Source organism: Rhinichthys klamathensis, unplaced genomic scaffold, assembly GCF_029890125.1.
Source record: "Rhinichthys klamathensis goyatoka isolate OS25496 unplaced genomic scaffold, OSU_Roscu_1.1 h1tg000437l_1, whole genome shotgun sequence".
Taxonomy (NCBI): domain Eukaryota; kingdom Metazoa; phylum Chordata; class Actinopteri; order Cypriniformes; family Leuciscidae; genus Rhinichthys; species Rhinichthys klamathensis.
In genome coordinates, this window is record NW_026606933.1 from 229226 (window position 1) to 242073 (window position 12848).

General features: G+C 41.9%; 1 protein-coding gene across 3 annotated transcripts in view; it reads left to right on the forward strand.

Annotated features, from left to right (window-relative positions):
- Positions 1–10023, forward strand: part of dph6 (diphthamine biosynthesis 6) — a 136735-nt gene extending 126712 nt beyond the window's left edge. For all 3 annotated transcript variants that reach the window (XM_056236067.1, XM_056236068.1, XM_056236070.1), the window contains 2 exons: positions 9458–9498; positions 9739–10023. In XM_056236067.1, the coding sequence (XP_056092042.1) occupies positions 9458–9498; positions 9739–9819 (122 nt within the window). In that variant the 3' untranslated portion in view covers positions 9820–10023. The remainder of the gene's footprint in view (positions 1–9457; positions 9499–9738) is intronic.
- Positions 10024–12848: the final 2825 nt, after the last annotated feature.

Sequence of the window (12848 nt, forward strand, 5' to 3'; positions counted from 1 at the left end):
CAATTTGCAAAAGTCAACCGTATGAAAAACACTAAAGATTGTACATTATCTGTACTCAGGGCCATCCATAAGGGGGGATAAAGGGGAACGTTTTCTGGGGCCCAGCCGATAGGGGGGGCCCATGCAGTCCAGCAATAATTATGTTCATCCTAAATATAAGCAAATGTTATCATATTTATTTTTAACCAAAATAGCGCCATTTATTGTTGAAAGTGAGAAAAAAATGCATTTTATTTAATGTTGCTTGAGTAAAATGTAGCCTGTGTCATAATGAAACACCCCTCTCCTGAAAATGGTCTGAGTAGGCTATTTTTTGTTGTATGTAACGCAAAGTCAAAACGCCAGTGCTTCACGCCAGTTCGCGGTCAGCAGCGCAAGTGAGTAACACACGATGGAGTGCGCGAATTGACACGGTAAGACCATAGACAGTAAAAGAAAAAGTAAGACCTATTGCTCACCATCTCCCCAGTGTGATTGAAGCAATCGATTGCCTAAAATCGTCCTGTAAATTATCAAATGAGGCCTTATCAGATGCGCGAGGACTGAGAGAATATTTCATGTCATTTACAGCAGTTGTCATGTGCACTGTCCGGCTAAAACTACTACAACATATCGAAGATAGGATGGAATTAGCTTCTGCAGAGTGGCAGCCTTATGGTGTGTTCACACCGAACGCGAATTTAATTACTTGCGCGAGTAGATTACATACAAAGTCAATGCAAAGACGCGAATAGACGCATCATTCGCGCCGGGCGTTGAGAATGACGCGAATTGGGCGACGCGTTTGCCGCGAACGTCTTCTGCGCAAGTTGAAAAATTTAAACTCGAGCGAATGTTCAAGTGTCTAACTAGACGCGATAGACGCGTATTTGACGCTCTATTCGCCTTCGGTGTGAACACACCATTAGATATTGGACAGGTCGCGGGAATGGGGTTGTTTCATGACAATTTTCTTCTTTTTTTTTCATTGGTTGTTGCGTTAAATCGTACCCAGATACAATAGTGCTATTTTCTGATTGGCTTTTGTGTAGCTCGACTAACAACACAGGGGAGACGTGCTTGATCCCTGTCGGGTCCAAAGTGAGAGCGGCGCGGCCAGAGACATTTTGGGCGCTGCGGCATATTAAATATAATATAAATCGTTTTTCCGCGTGAGAAATACAATGTGTGGCGGGAGTGCGTGACAAAAGACCGAAATTAGTGACTGTCCAGCTCAATGCGTGACACTTGAGAGCCCTGGGTGTGTGTGTGTGTGTGTAACTATACACACACACCCCATCACTGAGTCTCTCTCAGTTAAATGTATGTGTTATAGGAGAGAGAGAGCACAGGCATGATATGAGTAGCCCAGGGCCGACCCGTGGCATAGGCAGTATAGGCAAATGCTAAGGGCGCAAGCGCCTTAAACCCTAGGGGGGGCGCCAGAGCCGCGTAAGGAACTTTCCGCTTTTATTGTACTTCATTAACACTGCAACGAGTGGAGCAATTACATAAGCCTGTCAGTGGCGCAAAAAGTGGGTATACCGGTATGTGTAGCGGAGTAGGCGCCCTCATAAGATTTCATCATAGAATTTTGACAGGGGACCCCCCTCCAATAATATCGCGAGCGGGCGCGGGCGCCGTGAGCGCTGAGCGAACAGGCACGAGTAGTGAGTTGTCGTCGAAAAAGATAGATAAAGCAAAAAAGCGGCCGGGGGCTAAAATAGAAATAGCCAAAATGGTTTTGTTTTGCTTAATCGGCGGCGCTGGGTTAGTGCTGGTGTAATGCATTGGTAAAAAAAAAAGCTTTTTTTCTGTCACCGCATGAAACGCGTAGATCAGCGGCCCATTGGTTGGTTTCTTGATTGACACTGGGCTGGCCCAATCACATCTTTAATGTGAAGTACAGAAAAATACTCTTTCCAGTATAGAAATTAGTACAAAACTTATGAAAGTTTCCTTTATTTTTCAGTGCATTGTTTTACAATGAGTATTACCATGGGATTAATATTATAACTATTATTATGTAATGTAGACAGACACTAACTAAAAGAGGTTTGAATTTTTCTTTGTTCAATTTGAACACTGAATATGGGTTGGAGCTTTTAATTTTGAACTCTCAAAGTGCACCAGATTGATGAATTTAACATTAAAATGCACAAAATTTTCTTACGGGGGATCATGCCCCCGTACCCCCCTAGCCTTGTAGCAGCCTAATGGATTAGTAATAATAGTAGTGGTGGTAGTAATTGTAATTTATCTACTACAAGTTACATGGTCAGATAATATGTATTTAAACAATGCAACTATGTAGGATGATTGAAATATCCTTGAACGTTCTTTTTTAGCATTTGTATAAACAATTTATTACAGTTCAAGTCATAATTTGCTTGTTGAAGTTTTGGAGTGACTGTAAGAGCATTTTTGTTTAGTTAAATAAATACTCATTATTTTTAAAGAAAATCAATCTCGCCTAGGGCAACCTAAGGGCTAGAGCCGGCCCTGGAGTAGCCTATTGCAGATTTGGGGAGGGCCCATTCACTGGCCCATTTCAGGGGCCCAGTCATTTCTGTGGGCGGGCCTGTCTGTACTTACTGTAAGTACTGTACTTTCTCTTGTCTGTTTCTCAAACCCTTGTAAGGGTAGAATGAGTTTCTCACACGTCTTTTCAGTGCTGCAACAGTCTAGTAATTGAGATCCCAAAAAAACTAACGTGGAGGCGGCCATTGCTCCCATGAGAGAGCTTGGTGTTCACATCCACTATCTCGATGACTGGCTGATACCAGCTCAATCTCTGGAGCAGTTGTGCGAGCACAGGGACCTGGTGCTCCGGCATCTCAGCCAGTTCGATCTTCGGGTCAACTGGGAAAAGAGCAAACTCGCACCCGTGCAGAGGATCTCTTTTCACGGTATGGAGCTGGACTCGGCCCACCAGACGGCACGTCTCACAGAGAAATGTGTCCGGTCAGTGTTAAACTGCTTGAATACTGTCAAGAGCAGAACAGTGGTCCCACTAAAAGCCCCTCCCTGGCCCATTCCTCTCAGGGAGGACCTCCTCTCTCAGGGACGGCGCACCGGATGGCACCCGCGTCCGGACCTCTGAAAACTCCATGTCTGGTTCCTGGACGGGACGCGGAGGTTCTAGGTGATCTACCACAAGCTGTCTTAGAGACCATCCCTTCTGCAAGAGCACCCTCTATGAGGCACGCTTACGCTCTGAAGTGGAACCTGTTCGTTGAGTGGTGTTCTTCACACCGAGAAGACCCCTGAAGATGTTCGATCAGAGCTGTGCTTTCCTTTCTGCAAGATAGGTTGTCTCGCTCCACCCTCAAAGTATATGTTGCCTCTATTGCCACACATCATCACGATGCAGTTGATGTAAGATCCGTGGGGAAGCACGACCTGATTGTCAGGTTCCTGAGGGGCGCGAGGAGACTGAATCCGCCTTGCGCCCCCTCTATACCCTCTTGGGACTTATCTCTGGTGCTGGCGGCACTGCAGAGACCTCCCTTTGAGCCTTTGCAGGCAGCAGAGTTAAAAGTCCTGTCTATAAAAACAGTTCTCCTGCTTGCTTTGGCCTCCATCAAGAGGGTAGGGGACCTGAACGCATTTTCGTTCAACGAAGCATGCCTGGAATCCGGGCCGGCTGACACTCTTGTCATCCACTCCCTTTCGGGACCAGGTGGTGAACCTGCAACCAGAGGAGGCAGACCCAGCTCTGGCTTTCCTCTGTCCCGTCTGCGCCCTGCACCTGTACGTGGACAGAACACACAGCCTCAGGACCTCAGATCAGCTCTTCGTCTGTTACGGAGGCCAGCAGAAGGGAAAGGCTGTCTCCAAGCAGAGGTTGGCACACTGGATAGTGGATGCCATCGTTTTGGCGCACCAATCCCAAGACGCACCATGCCCCCCCGGGCCGGTTGTGAGCCCACTCCACTCGGAGTGTGGCTTCTTCCTGGGCGTTGGCACAGGGTGCGTCGCTGACAGACATCTGTACATCTGCGGGCCGGGCGACACCTAACACGTTCCTTATATTCTACAGCCTTCGTGTCGAGCTGGTAGCCTGTCTGTGTGAGGTAAAAGGACACAAGTTGATGTAGCTCTGCCATCTACGCCGGGCTACATCAACTTGTGTCCTTTTACCTCACACACACACGCACTGAAAATTTCACAAACTTTTAGCCTTTTATGTTCAAACCGGAGTCAGAAAGATGGAGAGACTCAAGAAGAAGTGACAACATGTAGAATGGTTAGTTGATGAATTTATGTAGCTGATGTGTAGTTATCTTCTAGTCATTTATTAGCATATTCTGTCATGATAATCTATAAATGGTGTTCCCGGGGGCGGGTTTATGTAAATTTTAGGGTTTGTGATGTCACTAACCTGTGAAGAAGCTCTTGTAGTTCCTACCAGACGTTTGTTGTAGTCCTTAAAAAGTGATTTCTTTAAAAGAAAAGATCTCCCTTTGCTTTGAACTGCGAGCATTGAAACTTTGCAGATGTTGTTTATGCTCAAACAGACACATTACACACTAACTAAAGTTAGAAAAGTGAAATCATAATCAACCGCCGCTTTAACCGAACTTCCAAGCGTGCTGCGTTTCAACTTTTATTGCCAAGGAATTATTTTTCATTTTAATCTACTTTAACTTGATGTACTAAAATGTAATAAAAATAAATAAAAACTAAAACTAAAACCATGAAAAAAACATATTTGTTACCTAATAATCATTACCCGAAAAAAGCCAGTTGACAAAGACATAAAACCCACAAAATTTAAATTAAAATGGAAACCGTAAAATTAAAGAGAAGAATACAGTTTTATTGTATTATTGTTCAGAAGGCATCTAAACATGTGTTTTATTTGACTATTACAGATCATTCTACTGAAGTGAAACTGAAATCATTTAAATATGTTTTCAGACAGAAACTCTTCCAAATGTCACGAGTCATAATTCATCAGCAGATCATAATCAGACCTGACACAGCTAACTGCGCATCTTCCGTTGCAGAGGTTTCTTTCTCCAAAGCCTGCTGTGGTCTTTGGGTCCGCCATGAGCCGACGGTGTAGCATATGTTCAGACACATTTATCGAGCTGTCAGTGTGTTCCTGATGCCCTCGGAGAGAGCCCAGAGCGTCTTCACGGGTCACAGACCAACAATATCACAGCAGATATGAAGACATTCGCCCTCCAACCCTTTCCGTGGGACGGGGCACACGTTCGCTTCACAAAAGCCTGAATCTCCTGTCGTGTCTCCTGATATCCTCTCGTGACAGATGCATGTTTGGCTTCTGGACATTCTGGAAACATGAACTCAGAATCTCAGAAACATCTCGTCTGACCGGAGATCAGGTTGATGTTGTCCAGTGATCATCGGCTCCTGATGTCTTTTAGACGCATTGTTCCTCAACATAAATTTACATGCACACAGATGTGCTGATAACTACCAAAAATCTGTTTTTTGAAACGCTAGTTATACCAGTTTGCATGCAAACCAGTAACCCGCTAACACAAAGAAAACCGCATTTACAAGACTTCCCATTCCTGTATATTATTCTAAGGCTGTCAAAATGACTGAAAAGCTAAATTCAAAGTTCTTTCTTATATAGTGGCAAAATTCACATTATATTCAAATTCTTTAGGCAATTCTCAATGTTACAGGGACAAAAGTACTGCATTGTCTCCACAAGAGGGCGCAAGCATGCGCAATAACCAAATATACACTCACCGGCCACTTTATTAGGTACCCCATGCTAGTAACGGGTTGGACCCCCTTTTGCCTTCAGAACTGCCTCAATTCTTCGTGGCATAGATTCAACAAGGTGCTGGAAGCATTCCTCAGGGAGTTTGGTCCATATTGACATGATGGCATCACACAGTTGCCGCAGATTTGTCGGCTGCACATCCATGATGCGAATCTCCCGTTCCACCACATCCCAAAGATGCTCTATTGGGTTGAGATCTGGTGACTGTGGAGGCCATTTTAGTACAGTGAACTCATTGTCATGTTCAAGAAACCAATTTGAAATGATTAGAGTTTTGTGACATGGTGGAAGTAGCCATCAGAGGATGGGTACATGGTGGCCATAAAGGGATGGACATGGTCAGAAACAATGCTCAGGTAGGCCGTGGCATTTAAACGATGCCCAATTGGCACTAAGGGGCCTAAAGTGTGCCAGGAAAACATCCCCCACACCATTACACCACCACCACCAGCCTGCACAGTGGTAACAAGGCATGATGGTTCCATGTTCTCATTCTGTTTACGCCAAATTCTGACTCTAACATCTGAATGTCTCAACAGAAATCGAGACTCATCAGACCAGGCAACATTTTTCCAGTCTTCAACTGTTCAATTTTGGTGAGCTCTTGCAAATTGTAGCCTCTTTTTCCTATTTGTAGTGGAGATGAGTGGTACCCGGTGGAGTCTTCTGCTGTTGTAGCCCATCCGCCTCAAGGTTGTGCGTGTTGTGGCTTCACAAATGCTTTGCTGCATACCTCGGTTGTAACGAGTGGTTATTTCAGTCACTGTTGCCCTTCTATCAGCTCGAACCAGTCTGGCCATTCTCCTCTGACCTCTGGCATCAACAAGGCATTTCCGCCCACAGAACTGCCGCTAACTGGATGTTTTTTCTTTTTCGGACCATTCTCTGTAAACCCTAGAGATGGTTGTGCGTGAAAATCCCAGTAGATTAGCAGTTTCTGAAATACTCAGACCAGCCCTTCTGGCACCAACAATCATGCCACGTTCAAAGTCACTCAAATCAACTTTCTTCCCCATACTGATGCTCGGTTTGAACTGCAGGAGATTGTCTTGACCATGTCTACATGCCTAAATGCACTGAGTTGCCGCCATGTGATTGGCTGCTTAGAAATTAAGTGTTAACGAGCAGTTGGACAGGTGTACCTAATAAAGTGGCCGGTGAGTGTAAACCAAATCAAGCATCGCATCTTTTATTGAAATTAAATGACATTCACTTTTTAAAGTGCATTAACTTTTGAAACAATTGTACTTCAATAAAATACAATTTCCTTAATGTGCATGCAAGGAAAAGTAGGATACTAGTGCATAAAACTGTGTAAGTGCATCAGTAACCTGAGAAAACACACTTCAACAGACGAGTAATGAACTACATACTCTCAGTGCTGAGCGCTCTCTGTCGACAGTGTTTCAGCTGATGAACACACACTCAGCTGATGAACACACACTCAGCTCTGACCGATGTGCAGGTTTGGTCAAGTATGTCTTTGCATGCTTTTTGCCACGAACTCAGGGGGTTTTCGTCAACAGGAAGGCTTTTCCCGCCATTTTTCACATTAAGAACATCGCTGTACACTGGATTAGCGTCTAGCGTCTCTTGACACACCAAACATTTGAATGCACGGTTTTTGCATTTGAATGTGCCATTTTTATTTTTATTTTATTCAACGAATATTCAAAATTCGAGTTTTTGACAGCTCTACTGTATTCCATTTATTATGTTGTGATGTTAAATAAAGCATTAACCCTATAATGCCTGACATTTTACATTATAGTCAGAAGCGATTCACGATTCCCAGTGAATGCTTGAACTCTTATCATGTATATCCAGAATCCAGTTTAAGTTGCATGGAAAAAAGCGTCTGCCAAATGCATAAATGTAAATGTGAAGTGATTTGCCGAACTCGCTGAGCTGGTTTCCACGGGATCCTTACGAAAATTAACCATGGTTTTACTACAAAAAAAAACATGGTTATTATAGTTAAACAATGGTAACTACAACTGAAATATGGTTTTGCTACACTAACCATGGTTAACCATGGTATTTGTTGTAAAACTGTGGTTATACAAATCTTAATCAATCTGCCAATAAACTATGGTTAACACTTGTATAAGGTTAATTTTCATAAGCGATGGTCTGATGGTAGTTTCCATCCTTACACACACACACACACACACACACACACACACACACACACACACACACACCTTTAGCCTCATGAAAGTCGAATGCTCCTCTTGATGGCCGATGAAGGTGACCGTGTCACTAATATGACTTGTTTTCTGTGTGATCTGCTGTTGAAAGTCCAGCACCACAGGCCTCCAGAACACACACAGTTAATTACTCGACGTGCGATCTTTGACGTGCTGTGTGTGTGTTCTTAATGAAAGAGCCTGATGATTATCAAAAGAGCTTTTACCTTCCAATCTCAGCGTCCCTTCGTTTGTATGACGAACTTGTTCACTTTCATAGTTCACACACACTCACACACACACTACACACTGACCTCGGTATCCCATCGCTGCAGTGCATCGGTCGAACGGGAGAAGGAAAGGTCATGAGATTGAGATGGAGTCGTGACTGTTGAACCGATCATCTCTTCCTCTTTACTAGTTACAGCCGCAAATAAACATCAATGAACATCAGAAGATACACTTCCTGAAATCAACCATCTCTCATAATCCATCAGTCAGTGTTTCAACCGTCAATAACACAGCTGGAGAACAATAATGTCACTTTTAACTCAGAAAAGACATTCAATGACCATAAACTCGATAGTCAGCTAGAAAAATAAAACTTTTATAAATATATGCAGTATATTACGTATTTATCATATTTATACTCAACCTGTTTAATGTATGTTTCAATAAATTCATGTGTTTATGACAGCTACCGTTTAAATCTTTATAATTCAAAAAACAAATTGGAGTAGGAACTTAATTATATGATTAAAAAGTCGATATAAAAATGTGCAATTTAAATGTTTTTATGAAACTTTTTATTTGAGAGATGATTATTTAATTAAATTTGATTAATTAATTATTAAAAAAAGTTTATTTTCAGCTGGGTTTCGGCTCATGAAAACTTTTTGATTTTAGTGCATCGCTAGTGAACAGCACTTGTACGCTGTGTTACAGTTTGGGTGAGGAACAGACCGAACTGAATTTGTGTGTGTGTGTGTGTGTGTGTGTGTGTGTGTGTGTGTGTGTGTGTGTGTGTGTGTGTGTGTGTGTGTGTGTGTGTATGTGTGTGTGTGTGTGTGTGTGTGTGTGTTTCCTTGCATGTGCATTCAAAGTCTGTCCAAAAAGAGTGTGTGTCGCTGTATCAGGTGACGCTATTCATTATTTGACTTTAGTGGACATCAGAAGAGCGTCTGAATCCCTCCTGCGCTTACAAACCTTCCCGATCAATCCCACCGGAGCCTCTACAAGCTGCTAATCTGTTGCAAATGGCTAACTAAAGATTTTCTGGTCCTCTGTGTATTACACGCACGTGTTTAGTACCGCACTGACCATATGTCCACACACACAAACACACACACACACATACACACACACACACACACACACACACACACACACACACGCAAGCTGTCGAGGATCTGAGCGGGTCAATACTTCAGGAATGTGCTGGAAGGGTTAAGCAGAATTGAGCGAGCACTTATGATGACGTGTGTGAAGCGTGACCTCTGACCTCTGTGTGTTGTGTCCGCAGGGCTGGAGCGGCGTCTGAGCGGATCTGGTCCTGATGGATCCGGTCCCGATGGATCTGGTCTCGATAGATCTGGTCCCGATAGATCTGGTCTCGATGGATCTGGTCCCGATAGATCTGGTCTCGATGGAACTGGTCGCGATAGATCCGGTCCCGATGGATCCGTTCTCGATGGATCTGGTCCCGATAGATCTGGTCCTGATGGATCCGGTCCCGATGGATCCGTTCTCGATGGATCTGGTCCTGATGGATCTGGTCCCGATGGAACTGGTCGCGATAGATCTGGTCCCGCTGTGGTGCTGGTTCCGGTTGAGGATCTGCCGGGTCGTGTTGTCCTGCTCGTCTCCTGCTGGCTCAGTGTGTAGAGGAGTCAAACCTGCTCAGATCCAGACCTGGAATCAGTGCCGCTCTCATTCACTGCATATCTGTGTTTATTAAAGGGATAGTTCACCTAAAAATGAAAGTTAGCCCATGATTTACTCACCCTCAAGCCATCCTAGGAGTATATGACATTCTTCTCTCAGACGAACACAATCGGAGTTATATTAAAAAATGTCTTTATAATGGCAGTGAATGGCTGTTTCAGTTTTGAAGTCCATAAAAGTGCATCTATCCATCATAAAAGTGCATCTATTCATCATAAAAGTGCATCTATCCATCATAAAAGTGTCTACCATCATAAAAGTGCATCTGTCCATGATAAACGTGCATCTATCCATCATAAAAGTCCATCTATCCATCATAAAAGTGCATCTATCCATGATAAAAGTGCATCTATCCATCATAAAAGTGCATCTACCATCATAAAAGTGCATCTGTCCATCATAAAAGTGCATCTGTCCATCATAAAAGTGCATCTATCCATCATAAAAGTGCATCTGTCCATCATAAAAGTGCATCTATCCATCACAAAAGTGCATCTATCCATCATAAAAGTGCATCTATCCATCATAAAAGTGCATCTATACATCATAAAAGTGCATCTGTCCATCATAAAAGTGCATCTGTCATCATAAAAGTGCATCTATCCATCATAAAAGTGCATCTGTCCATCATAAAAGTGCATCTATCCATCACAAAAGTGCATCTATCCATCATAAAAGTGCATCTATCATCATAAAAGTGCATCTATACATCATAAAAGTGCATCTGTCCATCATAAAAGTGCATCTATCCATCATAAAAGTGCATCTATCCATCACAAAAGTGCATCTATCCATCATAAAAGTGCATCTGTCCATCATAAAAGTGCATCTGTCCATCATAAAAGTGCATCTATCCATCACAAAAGTGCATCTATCCATCATAAAAGTGCATCTATCATCATAAAAGTGCATCTATACATCATAAAAGTGCATCTGTCCATCATAAAAGTGCATCTATCCATCATAAAAGTGCATCTATCCATCACAAAAGTGCATCTATCCATCATAAAAGTGCATCTATCCATCATAAAAGTGCATCTGTCCATCATAAAAGTGCATCTATCCATCACAAAAGTGCATCTGTCCATCATAAAAGTGCATCTATCCATCATAAAAGTGCATCTATCCATCATAAAAGTGCATCTATCCATCATAAAAGTGCATCTATCCATAATAAAAGTGCATCTATCCATAATAAAAGTGCATCTATCCATCATAAAAGTGCATCTATCCATCATAAAAGTGCATCTATCCATCATAAAAGTGCATCTATCCATCATAAAAGTGCATCTGTCCATCATAAAAGTGCATCTATCCATCATAAAAGTGCATCTGTCCATCATAAAAGTGCATCTATCCATCATAAAAGTGCATCTATCCATCATAAAAGTGCATCTATCCATCATAAAAGTGCATCTGTCCATCATAAAAGTGCATCTATCCATCATAAAAGTGCATCTATCCATCTTAAAAGTGCATCTATCCATCATAAAAGTGCATCTGATGGAGCAGGCAGTGCAGGCCCTTCGGGCGGCCATGGCACAGGAACAGACACCGGGACAACGAGTCGGTGTTTCCCGAAGCTATAGTTCTGACGAACATCCGCAAACAGCATCGCAGAGTTGTGTGTTTGAGCGACAGATCTCGACCTGTGGTTAGAAGAAGAGTTTCATAAAAGTGCATCTGTCCATCATAAAAGTGTATCTGTCCATCATAAAAGTGCATCTGTCCATAATAAAAGTGCATCTATCCATCATAAAAGTACATCTGTCCATCAAAAAAGTACATCTGTCCATCAAAAAAGTGTCTACCATCATAAAAGTGCATCTATCCATATTAAAATGCATCTGTCCATCAAAAAAGTGTCCACCATCATAAAAGTGCATCTGTCCATGATAAAAGTGCATCTATCCATCATAAAAGTGCATCTATCCATCATAAAAGTGCATCTGTCCATCATAAAAGTGCATCTGTCCATCATAAAAGTGCATCTGTCCATCATAAAAGTGCATCTATCCATCATAAAAGTACATCTGTCCATCATAAAAGTGTATCTATCCATAATAAAAGTGCATCTATCCATCATAAAAGTGCATCTATCCATCATAAAAGTGCATCTATCCATCATAAAAGTGCATCTATCCATCATAAAAGTGCATCTATCCATCATAAAAGTACATCTGTCCATCATAAAAGTGTATCTATCCATAATAAAAGTGCATCTATCCATCATAAAAGTGCATCTATCCATCATAAAAGTACAGCTGTCCATCATAAAAGTGTATCTATCCATAATAAAAGTGCATCTATCCATCATAAAAGTGTATCTATCCATAATAAAAGTGCATCTATCCATCATAAAAGTGCATCTGTCCATCATAAAAGTGTATCTATCCATAATAAAAGTGCATCTATCCATCATAAAAGTACATCTGTCCATCATAAAAGTGCATCTATCCATCATAAAAGTGCATCTATCCATCATAAAAGTGTCTACCATCATAAAAGTGCATCTATCCATCATAAAAGTGTATCTATCCATCATAAAAGTACATCTGTCCATCATAAAAGTGTCTACCATCATAAAAGTGTATCTGTCCATCATAAAAGTGCATCTATCCATCATAAAAGTGTATCTGTCCATCATAAGTGCATCTATCCATCATAAAAGTGTATCTGTCCATCATAAAAGTGCATCTATCCATAAAAAAGTGTCTACCATCATAAAAGTGCATCTATCCATAATAAAAGTGCATCTATCCATCATAAAAGTACATCTGTCCATCAAAAAAGTGTCTACCATCATAAAAGTGCATCTATCCATCATAAAAGTGTATCTATCCATAATAAAAGTGCATCTATCCATAATAAAAGTACATCTGTCCATGATAAACGTGCATCTATACATCATAAAAGTGCATCTGTCCATCATAAAAGTGCATCTGTCCATCATAAAAATGCATCTATCC